This window comes from Pristis pectinata, chromosome 10, assembly GCF_009764475.1.
Source record: "Pristis pectinata isolate sPriPec2 chromosome 10, sPriPec2.1.pri, whole genome shotgun sequence".
NCBI classification, from domain to species: domain Eukaryota; kingdom Metazoa; phylum Chordata; class Chondrichthyes; order Rhinopristiformes; family Pristidae; genus Pristis; species Pristis pectinata.
This window is the reverse complement of record NC_067414.1, coordinates 76,526,240-76,548,467: the sequence shown is the minus strand read 5'-3', so window position 1 is coordinate 76,548,467 and position 22,228 is coordinate 76,526,240. Positions and strand designations below refer to the sequence as shown.

Here is a 22,228-nt window from a genome sequence, read left to right as displayed (position 1 = left end):
AGAGGTGGCATGGGATGCAGAGTCAATGGAGGCTTTCGAGCGGGCCAAAGAGGCGTTGGCGAAGGCAGCCCTCCTAGTACACCCGAGAGTCGATGTACCCACGGTGCTCACAGTCCATGCTTCCGACACGGCAGTCGGCGGAGTCCTGGAGCAGCTCGTCGAGGGCAAGTGGCGACCGCTCGCCTTTTTCAGCCGACACCTGCGACCACTGGAGGCTAAGTACAGCGCTTTCGACAGGGAGTTGCTAGCGCTCTACCTGGCTATCCGGCACTTCTGGTATTTCCTCGAAGGAAGGGATTTCACCATATACAGACCACAAGCCCCTCACCTTCGCCCTTGCAAAGGTATCGGACCCATGGTCAGCTCGGCAGCACAGGCACATCTCCTTTATTTCGGAGTTCACCACAGATGTCTGCCACATCGCAGGGAAGAACAACGTGGTCGCCGACATGCTGTCCTGCCCCCACATCCACTCAGTGACCACCTCAGCCCCAGGGATCGACTACATGGTGCTGGCGCAGGCAGACACCGAGATCCCGGCCTACCGCACCGCTGTTTCAGGACTCCAGTTGGAGGACGTCCCCGTCGGCCTGACAGTGGTTCGGCTCCTGTGTGACACGTCTACTGGCAGACCTTGGCAGACCAGCAGCATGGAGGCGACGAGTGCTCGACACGCTACACGGCCTGGCCCACCCATCCATCTGGGCGTCTATCAAACTGGTAGCGGACAAATTTGTTTGGCATGGTTTGCACAAGCAGGTCGGACACTGGGCCAGGACCTGTGTACACTGCCAGACCGCCAAAGTCCAGTGGCATGTGAAAGCCCCCCTCCAGCAGTTCCAGCTGACGCTCGGGAGGTTTCGGCACATCCACGTGGACATCGTCGGTCCCCTGCCTGTCTCCCGGGGCGCCAGGTATATCTTTACCATGGTTTACAGGTTCACCAGATGGCCAGAGGCCGTGCCGCTAGCAGACACGTCCACCGAATCCTGCGCCAGGATGCTCATCGCAAACTGGATCGCCAGGTTCAGACTCCCAGTGGACATCACCTCCAACAGAGGGGCACAGTTCACGTTGGGTTTGTGGACAGCACTGGCGCAGCTCCTGGGCACCCGGTTACATCACGCCACGGCGTACCACCCACAGTCCAACGGTTTGGTCGAGCAGTTCCACAGGTACCTCAAGTCAGCCCTGATGGCGCGCCTCAGAGGGCCCAACTGGATAGATGAGCTCCCCTGGGTTTTACTGGGCATCCGCACGGTCCCCAAGGAGGACCTGGGCACCTCCTTGGCGGAGTTGGTCTACGGCACTCCCCTGATGGTTCCGGGCGAGTTCGTGCCAGAGGCCCAAGGTCCAGCAGGGACACCGGCAGAAGTGCTGACGAGGCTGTGGGACAAGGTAGGGACCCTGGCACCGGTTCCGACCTCCAGACGTGGCACTAAACCGTCCTTTATCCGTAAGGACCTCCCGGACTGTGAGTACGTTTTCATTTGCAGGGGCATGCACAAGTCACCTCTACAGAGGCTGTATGAAGGACCCTTCGAGGTGATCTGGCACAACGGATCTACGTGTGTCGTGGAGGTGGGTGGCTGCGAGGAGACTTTCACAGTGGACCGCCTCAAACCGGCGCATTTGGACATTGAGCAGCCGGTGAAGGTACCCTCACCGCGCCAGCGGAGCAGGCCACCCAAGAGGGACACACAGACTGGGGGTCCCACGACCCCAATGGACGTTTCTGTGGGGAGTGGTATAACGGCCCGTACTCACGGGACTCGAACCGCCATCGGCGGCGGCGGGTGGACGCACAGGAGTGCATCGTAGACTAACTGCGGGGGCGGGCCTTCCGGCAGGAATCTTAAATCACATCCGCCGGAGAGGCTCTCGGGTACTTTTGCGCGCGCGTTTTGCTTGTTACAGTAAACTGTGCTCCGGTTCAGCCTCCACGTCTCTGAGTCTTCCTTTCAGCAACGTGTTGCGTTCGGCTACATTACTATCATTTTCTTCACATTTCTTAGCTGCATCTTTATACCTACTAATTGGACTTAATTGAGCTGCTTTAGTTTTAACATTTCCCTCACTTTTTGTGATGACCTGTCACAGATAAAATATGATGCAAGATTTCTTTTAACTACACAAATTTGAATGCCAAAAAACTAAATCTACAGTAATTGACCCCATCTATTGGTACATTATCAAAGTTCCTGTGAACCAAAGTAATCCACTGCAGTTGTGTATCTTCGAATGCACTGGGATAATTACAAGATGACCTAATAATTAACATTGTGCCTCTCCTATTCCCTATATTATAAGCAGATGCACTGGGCTTCAAAGGGTAATGCAAAGGGAAGGGCAGAATCTAATTGCTGTAATCTACGTTGGGACCAACAACATTAAAATGAGAAGGTAGGAGGTCCTGAAGATTACTTGGAACCAGGAGCTAAAATAAAAACTCAAGGGTGATGCTGGTCCACTGACTCAGATTCTAAAAACTGTTCTGTACATAAAAGCAGGGAAAGTTGTCCAGAGGAGTTAAAGATAATATTATGTCAAAGACTTTCACATTGTCAAAAGGAATCTAAAGCCCAGGATTATGAAAATTTTACATTTCATCAAAAGGCCAAGAAATTGATAAGGGAGAGTATAATTTAAAAGTAACCTCAAAAAAACACAAAAGCAGATTGCTAAAGCTTCTATAAATATTCAAAAAGGAGCTTTGTGTGGGTCACCTACAGGCCGAGGTAGGAGAAATTACATTGGGGAATAAAGAAATGGGAGAGAAATTAAGCAAATTTGTGTGATCTTAACAGAAGATGATGCAGAAAATCTCTTGGGAAGTGGAGAACAACAAGTTTAGAGTGAATAAGGAAAGACATTAGAATTAAAAAGAAAAAAAAGAAAATGGGACTGAAAGCTAATGAATTCACAAAAGTAATCCTTTATTCAAAAAGAGAGGAAACAGATAGCAGGAAATTACATACAGTACCAATTAACTTAATATCTATCATCTTAAAAATGTTAGAAGCTAATCAAGACACGATATTAGGACACCCAGAAAACTTCAAGGAACAAGCAAACTCAACGTGAGTTTTGTGATAGGGAAATCAAGTTTGTCCAACTTATTAGAGTTAAGAAGTAAAATATGCTGAGCATAAAGGGGAAATCAGGGAATGTACTAAGATTTACAAAAGGCATTTGATAAGGTGCTGCATCAAAGTTTATCATGGAAAATACGATGTAACACATTGACATGGATAGAAGATTGGCTGGCCTACAATAGAATAAATGGGTCTTTTTCTGGTTGGCAAAATACAACAGGTGATGTACCACAGGGATCAATTATTTTTTTACAATTTGTATAAATGATTTGGATGAAGACACAGAAGCTACATGATAAGTTTGCCAATGAGAAAGACAGGTTGGAAAGTAAGTTATGAAGAGGGTTCACAGGAGCTAAAAAAGGTAAAATAGGTTAAGTTAGAGGGCAAAGATTTAGCAAATAAATTATAGTTGTGAAATTGTCCATTTTGCCACAAAAAGGCACGTTAATTAAATGGTGAGAGACTGGAAAGCTCTCAGATGCAGAGGGATCTGGTGTGCTCATACACAATTCAGATGAGGCTAGTAAACAGCCAGTAATTAGGAAAGCTAACAATGTTTACCTTGCTAAAGAGAGCTGAATAAACAAGTAGAGAGGTTTTGCTCAAATTGTATAAACCATGGACAAGACAACTTCTGTGTACACAAGAAAGATGTTAATGTGTTGGAAGCAGTTCAGTGAAGGTTTGCTGAACTAATGCTGGAATAGGCAGGGTTAGATTAGACAGGCTAGGCTTGTTTCTGCTGTAGTTTAGAAAAATGAGTGGGCAGTTGATTGAAGTATACAAGATCCTGAGGGGACTTGAGAAAGTGGATGTGGAGGAGACACTTCCTCTTGTGGGAGAATCTAGAACTAATACGCACTTAAAACAAAGATGAAGTGAGATTTTCCCAGATGGCAGCAAGTCTTTGGAACTCTCTTCCTTGAAAGCTAATAGAATTAGAATCTTTGAACACTTTTAAGGCAAGTGTTGATGGATTCTTGCTGGGGGAGGAGGGCAGTTGGAGTTTACTGTGGGTAGACAGAATGTGGTGTTGAGCTATGATCTTATTAGTCAACTTGATCAGCCAATGATGTGAACATAGGTGGAGGGGCGTGTTGCGATGAGGACATTGCGATTCTGCAAAAGCACATAGATAGACTGAGCGAATGGGCGAAAACCTGGCAAATGGAGTTTAATGTGGAGAAGCGTGGGGTCATGCACTTTACTAAGAGGAATCAGAAGGCAGATTATCTAAATGGAGAGAGACTGCAAATGAGTGAACTTCAGAGGAATCTAGGTGATCTAACACATGAATCACACGAAGATAGCAGGCAGGTCCAACTAGGAATTAAGAAAGCAATGGCATGTTGACTTCTATTGCAAAGAGGTTGGAGTTTAAGAAAAGAGAGGCTTTGTTATGGTTGTACAGGCTGTCAGTGAAACCACAACTAGAATACTGTACACCGTTCTGGTTCTATTACATGAAAAAGGATATAACAGCATTGGAAGCATTCCATGGGACATCTACTAGACTAATTCCTGGGATGAGAGGGTTGTCCTATCAGGAGAGGCGAGACGGTTTTGGTCTGTGTTCCTTGGAGTTTAGAAGAATGAGGGATGACATTATTCAAAGATACAAGATCCTAAAGGGGGCTTGACAGGGTAGATGTTCTCACTTGTGGGAAAGTCACAAACAAGGAGACATAGCCACAAATAAAGGGCCAGTCATTTAAAACAGATGTGTAGAAACTTCTCCTCTCGGACGGTAGTGAATCTCTGGAATTCTCTACCCCGGAGGGCAGTGGAGGCCATTTGAGGTGGAGGTGGATCGATCAAGAAGTTGAGGGTTTATGGGGAAGTGACACAGAAGAGGAGTTGAGGCCAGCAGAGATCAGCCATGATCATATTGAATGGCAGGGCAGGCTCAAGGGGCCAAGTGACCTACTGCTACTCCTAATTTGTATGTTTACATGACCTAATGGCATGAATCCTAAGGTTTTGAAAGAGTTGGCTATGGAGACAGTGAATTCACAATTGTCTACTTCCAAAATTCTTTCATTTGCAGAATGGCTGCCACAAATTGTAAGGTAGTGAATGTAACCCCACTACTCCAGGAGGGAAGAGAAAATAAAACACTACAGACAGTTAGCCTGACATGAGAGTAGGGCAAGTCCTAGAATCTATTATTATGGAATTGGCAGCAGGACATTTAGAAAATAATCGGTTTGGACAGAGTCAATATGAATTGATGAAAGGGAAATCAGGTTTGTTAAATATGTTAAATTCTGTCTCAAGAATTAAACAAAGTTAGACCAATATGCTGGCATAGATTGAGGATGATTGTAGGTTAGAAAACAGTAGGAATAAACAGGCCATTTTTGGACTGGGAGGCCGTGCACAGTCTGGTACTGCAGGGATTGTCTGAGGCCCCACTGATCACAATCACTATCAAAGATTTGGACAAGAGGATCAAAGGTGTTGTAACCACATTTTCTGATGATACTAAACTGATTGACAGTGTAGATTTTAAGGAAGATGTGGAGAGGCTTCAGGGAGATAAAGAGTCATATTTAATGGACAAAGGCATGGCAAATGGAATATTACGTGAAAAAACATGAGGTCATTCATTATGGTAGAAAATAGAAAGACAGAGCATTTTCTTGAAAGGTGCAAAAAGGTCCAAAATGACCATTTGCTTCTTTGCTCATCCCTTCATCAACTTTTTTCATTTTATATCATCCCTTTCATCATTTAATCTCTATCTTCTGCCCTATCAGAAACCATAGCTTTCACCCCTACACCCACCCCCCCACAAATCCTCACTCTGTGCATTGCAGCTTAAAGCACACTTTTCTCTCATTTTTTTCCCCCCAAATTTGGTCAACATATTGAAATGCCAACTCTGTTTTTCCCTTGATATCTGGTGCTTGATTTGACTTTTATGTCAAGTTTTCAGCTTCTTCAGTATCTTGCTGTTGTGTATTCAGCTAATGCTGACTATACAACAGAGGACATGATGAGAAAAAGATCAAACATATTCCTGGATATAATAAAAATCCATCCAGGGTGGAGTCCTGGAGGGGGCTTGTTCTTGCTCCTATGCCTGCCCTAATACTGTTCATTCCCAACTGATCCAGATATCAGTACCTCAGTAACCTTGGAATTTACAAATATGGATCTTGTGAAGATATCTGAAATAAAGTGACTATTTGGTTTACATTTAGGTTAAATACTTCTAAAGTAATAAAAGATAAATGAGTCATTGCATATGCAAAATGAGCAATGCACCTCAGATTACAACCAGATTTTTAGTCAGATGAGTCTTGCAATAAATTCAATAACCCACATTAATACAATCTTAGCATCTTTTTGTGTTTTCAGTTTTCTAGAAAGCAATCTGAAAATGAAAAGAGTAGTTTATCCAAGTTAGAGTGGTCTACAGTTATTTGCATATCAATATTTTCTTCCTTTTATCACTCTCCCCAATAGTAGCTCAATGCTACAATTTTTTTCTCCACTTGGCAACAGTTGTAAAAATGTTTCCTTTTACTTGTTGCAGATATATTTAATCTATACTTCAGTGATAATCACAACCTCATTTCTGATGCTTCCGAACTGTTCACTAATACTTGCTGGAGTAATACAACTTTATCCTATTATCCTGTTTAGTGCAGAATCTACAACTGCATATCAGTGGAACAAACATTCCGAAAACAGTACAAGCAAAACCTGAATTTGTATAACTCCCTTCAGGACAAGAGGTCTTTATCTGTGCTTCTCTCTCAACAGAATGCTGTCTGACCTGTGGAGTACTTACAGGTCATTCTGTTTTTACTTCTAACTCCCTTAATGTTCTTCATCCTAATGCCATGGAACCTCTCATGTCTGTTTATTAACGAGTCAACACCGAGCACCTCATCAGAAAGATGGCACCAATGCCAATGCAGCATCCCCCTGCATTGTATTAGAGTGTAGGCCCACAACCCGCTGACTCAGGAGCACTGTTCAGTACTTTCTCCCCACAATTATGCTTTTATTTCTATGAGAAAAGTACCTCTGAATGCCAAGATTTTTTTTGTGCAGTTCTTATTTTGGCGTGTTCCTGGCCTAGCAACAAATTTAGTTCCATAAAGATTGCCACCCACCTTACTCCAAGTTACAGTAGGTTCAGGGTCCCCTCGAGCGCTGCAGGGAATCCGCACATCTGTTCCAGCTGCAACCGTCAGGTCAGCTGGTGTGTTTGTAAAGACCAGCGATACTAGAAGCAATTAAGGAGAGAGAAAAGTAGTTAAATGCTTGATTCAAATATGGGACTGGTAACCTTAATTTCCTTCCCAAATCATCAATCACCTCTTCCCAGCAAGACTTATTCCTCGTTAATTGATTTGTGCCCAACGTTTCTTCAGCCTCTGAGGCAAGGCAGGGCATGCACATGTAATAACCACACAGAGTTGTCTACAATAGACTGAGTGGATTATTTACATTTTAGCTAATTATGCAGAGAACTAGAGTTTCTGATTTCATTCATTTGTTAATACTGCTTCCTCTGATTTGCTAATGTAATATCAAATGTAGGAACTGCCATGGTGGGTGACACAGTAAGTCAATTAACAACTTTCCTCACTAAGATTCTATTAAATCTTTCAAAAACATCTGCTCTGACAACAGGCTTCTTTACACTTACGGCAGATATTTTACTTGTACAGTAGCACTAGGTCAGTAGAGTACCTCGGCGCTGTACAGTGAGCTGGACAGCAACTCGACGGGCACCAACAATATTATCAGCCTGGCATTCATACTGGCCCTGATCGTGAAGGGCTACTCTGGAAATCCTCAGTGATCCTGTAGATAGGATAACAAGCCGCCGGTCTCCAGGAAGTGGACTGCCTATAAACAAAAGCAGATTTCCATTAACCTCAATATCAGATCAGATTAGAAAAATAGTGCACAAATTAGTGCATTAGATTTAAGAAAAATACTTTAATGCAAGCTTACATTGTTCTGTGAAATACTGCTTCCACAGTTCATGTTCCAAGATATATACCTTAATGATTTTCTTTTACTGGGAAATCTGAAGCAATTATATCCAAGACCAATCAGCCCCCTCACCATAAAGTACGAAAGACAGAGGCACGGAGAGTGAAAGAGGATAAATTTGTGCTTTCTTTTGGGTCACTTTTCATGTCTGGACAATAGGCACACAGCAAAATTATTTTTAACTCAACCCTACCTACTGGATGAAGTGAAATTGACAAAACAAAAAGCAAATAACTTTTAATGTATGGACTTGGAAAATAACAATGAAAAATGGCTAAACATAAAAACATAGCAAAAGGCTACAGTCACTTAAAACTCTGCCAAATTATTGCCCATTATGCACGTTAGAATAATAAATCCCAAAGATGGAAAAACAAAATTTCCAGTTTTACAGTTAATGAAGCTAAACACATCTTAGAGGTTTTGGGTGCAAGTTTTATTCCATAGAGCAAATAACAGCAAGGGAGAAAAACAAGTACAGTCAGGCACCAAGCAACTAACATTGGTTACAATGATGAATTTGTTTTCTTTTTATTTGGGCACCGAGTTGTTTAGCCTGGAATTGAATAATATTACAAGTAACCATACCTCCTTTAGTCCATGCTATGGTTGGTGGAGGATTGCCCTCTGCCTCACAGTGGAACTCTACACCTTGTCCCTCCACAACTGCTCGATCTTCAGGCAAGACTATAAACTGAGGTGGCGCTACAGGCAAAAGGGTGAGGGGATAATGGGGGTTGGGGGGGGGGGGGGGGGGGGGGAAGAAGAAGAAAAAGAATAATGTCCTAAGTTTGTGAATTGTGAGCTATGTTGAAGCAGAGTAAAGTTACAATTTAAATGTGGGTAAAGCAAACAAACATCTTAATGTCATTTTTGCAATGATAGAATTGGAAAACATAGATGTTATCAAAAAAGTTGGTTAGCCCACACTTGAAGTATTGTGAATGGTTATACCATCATTGGGGTGGCAGTGTCGCAGCTGGCAGAGTCTCAATCTAACCTTGGTACTTTCTGTATGGAAAGTACATGTTCTGCCTGTGATCATGTTGGTTTCTTCTGGATGCTTCAGTGTCCTCCCACATCCCAAATATGTGTAGATTGGTAGAATAACTGGGCACAAAAAACTCTCCCTTGGTTGTAGATGAATGGCAGAATCTTGGGGGGGTTGGGGAGAATAAAATGGGTGAGGGTAGGATTAGCCCTTGATGGTCAGCATGGGCTTGGCGAGCCAAACAGCATGTTTCCATGCAAAAAGCGGAAAGAGGTACCGGTGAAGAGGGCAAGGAACAATGCGTCAGAGCTGACAGTTTAAATTCGGCAAGGAAGGTTCATTTCCACAGAAAAGGGAAGAGTGAGGACTGACCTGATAAAAAGGTCTGAAGGATAATGAAAGGGTTTGACAGATGTAGACAACATGCTTCCACTTGTGACCAAGTCCAGAATAATGGGCCGTCATGGTCAAAAAGTCATTATTAAAGCCACAGGATGCGTTAGAGTGTGGACCTACAAGCAGTAATTCGGACAAAGAGCATGCATGCATATATGGGAAAGCAAGATGAACAGATGAGGGAGGTGGAAAGATGGTTAACCCTTTAGGCATGGACCTTTAAGCTTCATGATCAGTTTTAAAGTTGTAAATAATTTGCTAAGTAATTATGCAAAACTAAATGTAAAGCAAATCTAAATTTTTATAATGAACTAGGAATCAAGTGGATTTTGCCACAAATGCTGCTCGACCTGCTGAGCTCCTCCAGCAGATTGTTTGTTAACTCCAGGTCCCAGCATCTGCTGTCTCTTGTGTCTCCATCAAGTGGATTTCATTATGTTCTATACCCCATAAGCACACTCTGCATAAATGGTTGTATGGTGATTGCATCAAGTACCTTTAATAATTATGAATGCATTTGCTTGAATGGAGTCTTGATTATTATTTGCAAGACAGGTATACTGGCCACCATCTGTTTGCGCTACATTCTGTATATAGAGTCCTCCTGAGGAAGTTATAGTATATCGAGGGTCATTGGGCAAAGGAGACCCATCACTTCTCATCCAGGTGATCCGTGGCTGAGGGTTTCCAGTTGCACTGCACTCCAACGTGACACTCTCACCGACCAAGACCTCGGTGTTTTGTGGCTGAATTACAAAAGCAGGCCGAGCTATTTAAGAAACAGAAGTCAAATTCATGCAGAACTGACATCAAACAAAATTAATATTAATTCACTTTATAAACCATATAACACATTCAGAGCTTAACTTCCACTCCACTGCTCCTCCATAGCAGTGGAGAAAGGAAAAATCATTTTTAAAGTAGCAAAGGCGCAAGATTTGCATTGCAGAACATGAAAAGTTGATAAATACTGGTGTAGCTCGGGAATCTTAAGTCCATCGGACTGCTAGCTGTCAACAGTAATCAAATGCACGCTGCACAACTGTGCTTATATCCAATTGCAATTTTAAATTTATAATTTTGCAAATCTAAGTATGAAACTGTATTGGCATCGCTACCACTTACACCTGGCCCCTAATCTATCACACATCTTTTCTGTGCACCAATATCTCCAATCCCCCACACTCGACCACAATTTGCGCTGCAACATATATTTTTGTCAACCTCTACTGATGAAAGGTCATCAACACGAAACCTTAAATCTATTTCTCTCTCTATGAATGTTGTACGTCACTTACAACGTTTTCTGCTATTTCTTTATTTCTGATTTTCAGCATCTGCTGTGTTTCAATAATATTATGCAAGCAAAATAATCTAATATGCAGTGGTATTAAACACCATTTAATGCAGTGGTGAAATCATTTTCAAGTGCAGATCATCTTATTCTTTGATTATTAAGGGTGCTGTAATGCTGCAGGTAGTGCAGCTACCTCACAGGTCCAGTGAACGAGGTTTGATGATGACCTCTGGTGCTGTTTGTTGGGAGTTTGCAGATCTTTCCAATGACTGCATAGGGTTCCTTCCATATCTCAAAGACTTGCTGTTTGTTAGGTTAATTGTCCAGTGTAGGTGGCTGATGGGAAAAGCAGGGGAGGGGGTTGGCTTTGTGTTAATGGGCATGTCTGACAATGGGCTACAGGGAAATAAGTGGGGGAACGAGACTGATAGGAATGTATTTTATTTCTTCTCATCCTCTCCCAGTCCTTCCCCATCAAAAAGATCTGATGTTGACAAGGATGTTTACCTGGTATCTCAAAGTACCGAAGAATGACTTCAGGGGTCTTCACTTCCCCTGCTATGTTTTTGGCCATGCACTGGTAAACACCTTGGTCATCTTCTTGAGTATTCTGAATCATTAAAGTGCCATCATCCAATAGATTTAAGCGTGGGTTATACTTCATATCTAATGCATTACTGTAAAGGAACAAAAGCACCCATAATGTAGCGCTTGCAAACTTAGGTACTTAAATAATGGGAATTTAAAGAATTCCAATGATTATAGAAAAGTCAAGTCCAAATATTGATTTCAAATCTTATTTGTAATTATATTTGTACCAGGCATATTGGCCAATGTAAATGCTATAAGTTATCTGCAATAGGCAAGCTTATGAATGCTGAACAATAATGATTCGTTAATTATCAATGAGAGATACTGATACATTTATTTTTTTCATTTGACACCTCTCTGGTTGGAATTTAAGTGGTTACAGAAACAGATGGGCATTTTGAACCATACTGTCAACACCAAGATCATATCAGCATGCTGATAACATTTCAAGAATGCAATGGTAGATTTTGTGGATCAAAACAGAGAAGCTGGATTAAAATACTTGTGACATATGTAACTAAACAAATGTTGATGTAGATCTGAATATCAACATCCAGACAAAAAAAATCCACTTTTCATCTGTTTGTAAATTTCTGCCATGCCAGGAAGTATTAGATACAAAGCGATTAACATCTGCTGGGTTTGTCTTTGCCACAAGAATGCGTACAAGACAGCCTAAGGTGACCACTAGCCCGATACAAAAGTGGTCGTAAGTCAACTAGCGCTAAAATTATGCATTTCTGATATTTTAGAATATTCTAACGATGCCCCAAAGTACCAAATCAATTATTTTTAAACTACAGTTACTGTTGAACAGATAAAGGTAGAAGTAAATTTGTACATAAATACATGGAATTTCCTGTGTTACACTGAGCTATTGGTTTAGGTTACGTGCCTTTGTCTGCAATGGAGCAAGAAGCTAATCTGCTGCCTCAGAGGGTAGAGTGCCACCAAATGAATAAATCTATTACTACTGATACAAGTGTTCAGATTAATTCCTATCCTTAAGATTAGCATGACACATTAGTAGTAACATTAATAACTGCAGCAAGTACAGCTTCCCTGGAAAGTGCCACATCTTATTTGGCATGGGAAAATGATAGCGCTCCAAAACTCTTGTCAAGGTCAAAGGATTTCATCTGAACCAGTAAATTCCGATGTCCTTGTTTAATCCTATACACCAATACTGAATCAAAGTAAAGACTCCATTTCCTGCACATGAACAGGATCTCAAACCACTATTCCAATTAAACAAAAAGGACAATATTAAGACTGATCAACTACCTCCACATCTCCATGGGAAGAAATTAATTTTTCTTATCACTTACCACATAAGAAGTAATGATTACTTAGTTATAATGCCATAGGCAAAAATATCTTATAAGATTGCAATGAATACTTTTCCCTTTTGCTAGTGGCAGCTGCTCCCATTCATGTCTTAACAATGGTCACATAAAGTAGGTTAACTAATAGTGGCCTGCTAGACTCAAACAGGGACCAAAATGTTTGGACAGCTCGAGTGCAGGTGAACTTCTGGGACTTCCATTAAAATGTGTATGTACAAGTGAAGTGCTTCCAAGATGTTACTTTAGATTTTAACTTTTGCAATAACCATTTAAACAAAAAAATAAGCTGTATAAGCAGGCAGTAGACATCTACTTACTTGTTACGAAGCCAAATTATTTCAGGCTTCGGATTTCCCTCAGCTCGGCAGGTAAAGTACACAGTGTTCCCAGATGTTACATCTGCATCCTGTGGCTGTGTTGTTATTCGTGGTTTCTCTATGTAGATTGAGAAATAATTTTAAAATAGTTTCCAACTTCACCAGGGAAGAAAGTATCAAGACATGTGCAAACATATCCAAATGTGGCTTGCTGTCTGATGTACCAGAATATTGGCTACTGACACGGCTCAACGCAACACAAGCCAATAACAAAAACAATGTTTAAAGAGTGCACTTGCACACCTGGTAGAATTAGAAGAATAACTATTTTATATTTAAAACACATCAGGCACTAAAATCAAAGCAATTTAAAGGTTCCAGCGCTGTGCAATGAAAATCTGATTAAGGTGACCACATCAAAAACTCAACTAATTTCTGTGCAGTTAGGAGATATACCAACAAGACTTAGGCAGATGGTGCAGCTTCAGCCAAGAACGGCTCAGATCCCGTCAGGTTATGCAGTGATATGCCAACCTTGCTCAGTATGGGTCAGGATGCTTTGTTAGTAACACTGCATGTGCCTTCTGCACTTGATCAATCTTTGGTGCTTCAAACGCATTAATTACATATTTGTATGTGATTTATGCACGACAATGGTCAAGTCACATTTTATCGTGCAATTGTTAGATGGGAAAAATTTAAGGACTCAGGTTAGGTTGGGTTCAGATTGGGCTTTAATTTTGTACTCGAGCAGACTTCTAATCAGAAGTTGATACTTCACCAGGGACCCAAATTCATAAGAAATCCACAACAGCTTGCATTTATATTACATCTCATATGAAAAGTCATCATGTGGCCCTTCAGAGAACTTTGGCACCCTTTCAGTGGTAAAGGCAAGCAGCTGAAAAGATCAGCAACTCACATGCAACAAGTTCACAAACACCTGACACTTCTGAAGCATACTACACTGATACTTTACTTAGTATTCAGGATGGCAATGCTCATTGAATAAAAGGGGTCATTACATACTGCACTCTCACTGGCTGAGCAAGCATGTTACATTTTTGTTTTCTACATTTTCTTAGAAAAGTAAAGGTTTTTTTTCTCTGGGCTAACAGTGTTATAATTGATATACATCTACAGGGAAACACTAAGTCACCACGTATTCACAACCTTGTCTGACCTCAAGATGAATTTTAGTCATGGTCTATTTAACTTGCATGCATCACGTTTGCCTCTATACTCCTCTTGCATCCCCATTACTTTCCAATAAATCCAACAAATCTGGATTCTGGTGCACAATTCCTAACCTTATTCAGCCCGCCCTCGACTATCATCCACACCTTCATTAACCAATGCTGGGTCACATCAAATGTTAAATCATCATCATCTTGCATGCCTCACCTCAGCTCAGCAATCTCCAGAGCCCACTATCAGCCTCAACTGTCACCATCACGCCCAACAACTAAACACAGATGCTCCTTTGTCCTTAAGTCCATTGATTCCCACATCCTGCTTGTTAGAGCTTTTCCTCTAAATTGCCTGTTTCAAAGTATCACAAACCCATCCTCTGACACCTTTCCAACCCCTACAGACACAAGCCAAATGACCGTCATCTAGGTTGTAAATTTTGCATGATTCTAACCTTTCACTTCCTGACACAGCATCCATTCACTTAAACCTATCTGAATAATATCTTAGAATGTTCTTGCATTAAAGATAGTATAGAAAAGGAGTTGAGGAAGAGTCCATATAATTGTTTCCACCATTACAAAATAGTAGAAAGTTATAACCATATATAATTATGACCTTTCATCAGATTAGCAGGGCCTCTCTGCAACAACATTGCAAGATATGTACACAAATAAAATAAACATTAAAAGTGATAAATTGATCTGGTGGCCGGTAATTTAATACCTTGACAGCAATGTGATCTATCTTGGCTTGACCAAACTGAAACTCACCACAGTTAAATTCCTCTGGTGTAACTGTGGCAACGGATCTTCCCTGCAGCCTTTTGGGATACTCGCAGGTAGCTGCTGCTTGTGTGTTACCTGATTCTGCATACTCCTGTAGCATCTCAGCCAACCACATTAGGTCACAGTTACAATTCAGGCTATTTGAGTCCAATCTCCTATTAAAAAGAAATACCTTCAAGTGAAGATAAACTGCTCTTTTAATATGTGTTTCTTTGTGTCAGATTATTTAAAAAGTCCGGTTTAAAAAACAGAAAAGAAAAATCCCCGTTTTAAGGCAGCACTCAAGCAAAACTAAAGCATGAACATTTCACTTCATTAAGAGACTTGTGTGATATCTTCAATCTGAAGACAACACATTCAGTTTTTTTAAAGTTTTAATTCATTTTGCTCTTTTGAAGTAAAGGCTAACTGCATCAAAAATATTTGACAAGGACCCCACTTTTCAATTCCAATTCTACTTCACCTGAAAGCCAGTGGCATTTCTTGACAGCTGCCATGGCATGGTTTTCCTGTTCCCAAATGCATTGAATCACCTGGATGCAAAAAAATATTGGACTAGGGAAGGTTGCATGCCGGTAAGAAGAACTTACCCATTCTTCTTTTCATTTAATATTTAATAGCGATGCCACTTTCATGGAATTACAATATTCACCATTAGATTTTCCTCTCTGTACACCCAACGCAATTCTAAGCACCTGGCATCAGTTTAGTCAAAAGCAAATCTGTCCCAGGTTCTTTTCATTTTTGTAATATGCCTTTTATTAGATTAATACTTCAATGTTCAAGTCCCCTGTTCCCCTTTCAGCAACAAAAAAAATTGGTATTTCACTTTTTTTTGTTATTACATCGATTAAGTGCTCAAAATGGAATCATTATTCCTCCTTTTCCTATCTCCCTATAAAGGAAGCTTCCTACTTACAGTCTTTTCATGGACTCCAACTGACTGAATGTTCCTGGCAATATCTGCGACAATCTATTGTTGTGCAAAAAACTGTAAAAGAAAAAAATCCCAATGTAACTTTTGAGGAATTATCAAAAATAATTACTTAAAGAAGATTTACTAGAATGTTGCAAAGACTCGAGGGCCTGAGTTATAGGGAGAGGTTGGGCAGGCTAGGACTTCATTCCTTGGAACGTATGAAACTGAGGAGTGAGCTTATAGAGGTGTATAAAATCATGAAGGACATAGATAAGGTGAATGCACAGGTCTTTTTCCCTAGGGAAAGGGAACCAAAAACTAGAGGGCACAGGTTTAAGTCGAGAGGGGAAAGATTTATAAGGGACCCAAGGGGCAACTTCTTCATGCAGAGGGTGGTGCATATATGGAATGAGCTGCAGAGAAATTAGTTGAGGCAGGTAAAATAACAACATTTGAAAGACATTTTGACAGGTATATGGATAGGAAAGATTTAGAAGGATATGGGCCAAATGTGAGCAAATGGGACTAGCTCAGATGGGCACCTTGGTTGGCACAGACAAGTTGGGCCAAAGGGCCTGTTTCTGTGCTGTATTACGCATGGAGTCCTTGACTCTATAAATCAGATTATGGTTTCACACCCATCAGACTTATGGTTGCTAATGACAAAAATTAAGACTTATTGAAAAAAAAATCAAAGTAAATAAAAAGCGAATAAAATTAGCTGCTGGTCAATACCAATTTTCCTGGCTAAAACAAATAATATTTTGGCATCAAAAAAAATTCTTCATGGGCACAAATAAATTCCCCACAATAATCACCTTTGTCAGAAGTCTTCACAAGCAGTCAATGCTTATCACTGGCTGCATCCTCAGCATTATCCACTGTGAAGGTTTGTTCATTGTACAGATGAACTGAAAATTACTATGTGCATTGCTTGTCAAAGGTCACCTTTCTTAGGTGGTCCCTTGGGATTAAGGAAGACTTGATTCCCTTCTGGTTGTTTGGTGACTGGTAAGACCACCACAGGATCAGCAAACACTGTCACAGATGTGGCTGGTGGTGCTTGACATGATTGGCAGATGGGTAGTTTGGAAGGTGGTGCCCTCCTCTACTGTTTATGCTGGAGCTCTGTGTACTCCCAGCACTTGAGGCTCTTAGTGTCATGCCAAATGTTCCATGTCCTGTTGGGCTACAGCAGGCAGTGAATTTTTTCCAAACTTTGACAACATCCTTGAATTTTTTTCCTACATTGACCAAGCAATTTCTTCCCCTGACAGAAATTGTGCATCTGTTTTGGGAGGTTGGTGCCAAGCATGCAACCAACGTAACCTGCCCTATGGTGTCAACTGAATTAGGCTGTTAACCTGGGAGAGGACACCGATGTCTGTTTGCTCCTATCCTTAGTAGATCTGGAGCATTTTGTGGAGACCTCTCCAGTGCCTTGAGGTGCCTGTTGTAGGCAGTCCAAATCTTAGGAATGGAAGAGGGCAGGGATGACTGCTGCCCCACAGAACTCGAATTTTGTGCCAGGTTTAAGGTCTTGATCTTCAAACACCCTTTCCCTCAGTTGACCAAAAACTGTGCTGGTGCATTGAAGGTGGAGGCAAATTTCATCGCTGGTGTTTGCCTTCACTTGTCAAACCTGACTTTGTCAAAAATTACATACTGGTATTAACAAACCTATCTTTTTTAAAAGAAAAAGCAAATTTAATTTGAATATTAGAGTTCACATTAATGGGCTAACATCTGAAAACCAGCTGAATGTTACACTCTTGCCCAAAAATTTATTGCCAGGAAATTACTTGAACAACTGATGAATCTTCAATAGGAACAGAATAGTACCATGAACTCCTTCCAAAACAATGCTGGAAAATGCACGTGTTGTCACAATCCATTTGATAGCATAATCTGACACTGCAACACACTAAATATTGGTTCAATCAATTAGTGAATGCAGTGCAAATTTTAGCAAGCCTGAACCCTGGGCACATAGGTCCTCAGTACCAGCAACCATTTTTCTTTCTTGGATGGTAATGAAAAGGCAAAAACAGTCTGCAACAAGAACTCTGCAACAGTCTGTCTCAGAAGGCAAGAAACATTAAAGCAACTTCCCACTCACCACCATAGAGTTTCAAAGAACAGTTGTCCCTGCCACTGGTACAATGAGAAAAAAGGTTCACATCTATCTAACTTTTGCATAACCCAGTTTGCACTGCAGATTTTTGGTAGCATGACAGAATCATCAGTCGATCATCATCATCATAGGTGTGGTTGAAGTAACATTGTTTATTCCCCAATCTCTCAGATTAATCTCCAATACCATAACATTGATGCATTTGATGAATATCATAACAAGGAAGTGCACGTGAAAGTCAAATGGAAACATGTTAAATTATTGAATTGCCTGGAGGCAAACTGAACTTTCAGTACTTCAGTTTGATAGTAAAATACAGTGACTTAGCAGCTTAATGCTTCAGGGTTAGTTGTTAAAAAAGATGCAATAAAGGTTTTATTCTACGTTGAGGTTGAAATGCATTTTGGTTCAATGGTATTAGCAGCAGTTTTTGCATCTTCTCATTTTTATAAGTGTCCTTCTTTGGCATTATATGGCTGTGACTCACACATCAAGAATTAAAACACTTCACTGAGACTCAACAGTCTGTGACTGATGCAGTTAAAAGAAGGGGATGAGAGAGAGCAGTGTCAAGTTGGAAGTGAACAAGAGTTAATTGGAGGCAATACTAGTGTTGCAACTACTGTAGCTGCTCTGTAACTTCCAGTATACGTGCATCAGCTTCATTTATAAAGCAAAGATTTCTGGCTCCCCTACCAAAGCTTTTCAAAAGTTTACCTACTAAACACAATAGGAAATTGTAGCACTCACAGCCTTTCAAGCTTTGGAAGGTCACTGAAGGATTCTGGTTCTAAAGATTCTATTTGATTGAAGTGGAGATACCTGTCAAAAGATGAACAGAAATTTTAATTTACATTTGTGACTTTCAACTGACCAAAATACTTTAGCATTCTTTACTTGCTACTTATGATTGTAAGTATTGAAACTTGGGATTGTTGTCCACAACCCATACAACAAAAAGGAGAGACAACAAATTGCTAAACCAGTTCTTTTCTCAGCCCTGTACCATAAAATTGAATAGGGTAAGATGGTCACAGTTTCAAATGAAATAATGAACATGAACTTAACTTTCTTCCAAGCTGCATATTACAGATGCAGCACTTATACACTGCCTTCAATTCCGAAGCACAAAACATTTCAACAAGAAACTAAACATTTCCATATATATATTTGGGTGATATGGGGCAGTCACTCCATCTAAAGCAAATTGGTACAAGACTGAATGATCAGAAGCTGCTGCCCATGAGCACACAATGGATTTGCTGGGAGCACATATCGTGGAATTCTGAATACATTGCATGTATCTGTACACTAAAAGCAAGTACTGTATGCCCAGTTCTCCAGAGACGTGCTCTGCAGTGCTGCCTGGATCACAAAAATACCCTTGCCTCTTAATTACTGACCATCAATCTCAAATAAAGAGCACTACTTCCTGGTAAACTACCCAAATCCAGTGATGCAAATAGGTAATTAATGTTCTGCTCTTCAAAGTATCAATGTACCCAAGGAACCTTGGATTGCCGTTTGGTAACAGAATTCAGTAGTGAAGTGTAGTGGGTAATGAACCAGTTAGGTATGTTAGGGTGGGGCTTTGAAGACACACCAAAACAATGAGACGAAAGGATTCTTTCACTCATCCAATGGCTGGCTCAGTTAAGACCGAGTCGCTCAATGTGCGAGGGCAGGATTCCAGCTTTGATCCTGTGTCTGTAGTGAATTAGGTCTGCAGTAGAGGGCAGTGCAATTACTTTCAAGGTCACTGACAAAGAAAGAAAAGTTCTTGCTCTAAGTTATGCTCAGTGCACTGCTGTTGGAATCATGCGGTGTTGATGTCTAATGGGAGCAGGAAAGGGGGAAAGGGTTGATGGTTATAGGGCAGTATAATGGAGCAGGCAGTAGAGCACCACCTCGCAGCACCAAAGACCTGGTTTCAAACCGGAGCTTGGGTGCTGTCTGTGGAGTTTGCATGTCCTCCCCGTGACACCGTGGGTTTCCTCCAGGTAACCTGGTTTCCTCCCGCATCTCTAAGACGTGTGGGTGGGTAGGTTAATGGCCACTGTAAATTGCCCCTAGTGTGCAGGTGAGTGGTAGAATCTGGGGTGGGGGGGGGGGGGGGGCTAGTGGAAGAGTTAATGAGAACGCGGGACTTGACAATGTTGATGTAGGGATGTTGTTTCTCCTGAAGGGGGTATCTATAACCTGCGGTCATAATCTCAACAGAAGGCTTTGGCCATTTAAGACTGAAACAAGTAGACATTTCTTCACCCAGAGAGTGGAGATGCTTTGGAATTCTCAACCAGAGAGGGCTGTGGCCAAAGAGCTCTACCAAAGAACTCAGTTGTTGAGTATATTTGACAGAGATTGACAGATTTTTGGATATTAAGTGAAACATGGGATGTTAGGTCAGTGAAGGAAAGTGGTGAAAGATTAACCATGATCTTACTACAGCAGAGCAGACACAAGGGGCGTAGAGCTCAATGAGATTACAGAGAAAACAAGACTTGAGACCATGAAGCAATTTGAGAACAAGAATGAGAATTATAAAGTAGTAGCATTACTTAACTGGAAGCAAACACAAGCGAGGATGCATGGTAATGATGGTACTTGGTGCCAGTTAGGCCATGGGCAGCAGAGCTTGTAAGACTTCAAGTTTATGGAAGGTAGAGTGCAGAATGTTAATTAGGACTCTGTTAGAATAGCCAAATCTAGACAAATATAGGTATGGAAGAGCTTTCCAGCAGATGAACCAAGGGAGGAACTGAGTTAGATAATGGCAGAGGTGTCAAAATAGGCGATCTTAATGATAGTTTGGATACATGGCATCCTGAGGTTAAATATGACACCAGGAGACACTAGGAACTGAAGATGCTGGAATCAGGAGCAACACACAAAGCACTGGAGGAACTCAGCTGAGTTCCTCCTGTGCTTTAAGTATGACAATGTTGTCAATAATCAGAGTGATTTAACCCAGAAATAGACCCTTTGGTCCATCATGTCCAGGTCAACCATCAAGCATTCTTCTGCATCATTTCCATTTTACTTCTTGCAGTCCATCAACTCCCCCACCCCCAATTTCCTGCCACCCACTTATCCTAAGAGTGACTTACAGTGGTCATTGACCAATTAGCACTTCTTTGGCATATGTGAGGAAAGTAAAGGAGGCCTCAGTGGTAAACACATGGTCACAGAGGGAGAACATGTAGGAACAAACCAAGCTTTCTGGAGCTGTGAGACAGCAGTTTTAACTGCCCTGCCACCCCAGCAGACTTGCCCTGGAGACCAAAACCTGCCAGCATTCACAAGGTAGGTGAACACAATAAGAAAAGCTTTCTTCCAGTGGGAGAATCTAGAACTAGGGATTCCCGTTTAACAATAAGTGGTCACCCATTTAAGACAGAACAGTGATGAGTGTTCCCCTCTCACCTTAAACCTATGCCCTCTAGTTCTTGACTCCCCAACCCTGGGGAAAAAGACTGTGCATTCATGCCATCTTAGCCTCTCATGACTTTATACACCTTTAAGATCACCTCTCATTCTCCTATGCTCCAATGAATAAAGTTCTAGTCCACTCAACCTCTCCCTACAACTCAGTCCCTTGAGAACTGGCAACATGCTCAAATCTTTTCTGCACGCTTTCCAGCTGTTGGATCACAACTGATCTGCATCTTAATTCCATCTACTTTTCTTAGTTCTTTAACTTTTAAGATCCTTCCTTAACAATGATTTAGAGTTTATCAGCCAGATTCAGGCACTTATTCAGTCTAGATGCCATGACAGTTTCTAGTTCCCATTTGTACTGCTTATTCTGCTAACAATGTGTCATCTATAGAACTGGATAAACAATCCATTATTCTTACATCCATTCCAAATATGGAAACAAGTGGAGGCCTCATTATAGATTTCACATCTTTCACATTTCATAGTACCTGTCCCCTTTGTATTTCCTACCACTTGGAGCTATTTTGCTGTGTTACTTCTGCAGTTTACTTCAAAGTACTGAATTTAGATTGTTCTGAACACAACAAAGGTTGTCACTAGACTAATCATGTTCAAGTTGTGTTTTCATAGCATTGTGTCTGAAAACAGTAGGTGCCAAAAGGCAAATGCAAGTGCCACTAATTTCAACAGTGCACTTTGAAAA

General features: G+C 41.3%; 1 protein-coding gene across 4 annotated transcripts in view; it reads right to left on the bottom strand.

The window, feature by feature from the left end:
* The window catches only part of LOC127574825 (peroxidasin homolog), a 203,929-nt gene that overhangs the window by 50,224 nt on the left and 131,477 nt on the right, over window positions 1-22,228 (bottom strand). For 2 of the 4 annotated variants that reach the window (XM_052024225.1, XM_052024224.1), the window contains 9 exons: window positions 18,838-18,909; window positions 15,954-16,025; window positions 15,020-15,189; window positions 13,056-13,173; window positions 11,309-11,478; window positions 10,001-10,273; window positions 8,706-8,822; window positions 7,809-7,967; window positions 7,226-7,338 (listed from right to left, as the gene is read on the bottom strand). In XM_052024225.1, coding sequence (XP_051880185.1) covers window positions 7,226-7,338; window positions 7,809-7,967; window positions 8,706-8,822; window positions 10,001-10,273; window positions 11,309-11,478; window positions 13,056-13,173; window positions 15,020-15,189; window positions 15,954-16,025; window positions 18,838-18,909 — 1,264 coding nt within the window. The remainder of the gene's footprint in view (window positions 1-7,225; window positions 7,339-7,808; window positions 7,968-8,705; window positions 8,823-10,000; window positions 10,274-11,308; window positions 11,479-13,055; window positions 13,174-15,019; window positions 15,190-15,953; window positions 16,026-18,837; window positions 18,910-22,228) is intronic. The other 2 variants (XM_052024226.1, XM_052024227.1) reach the window with 1 other exon arrangement.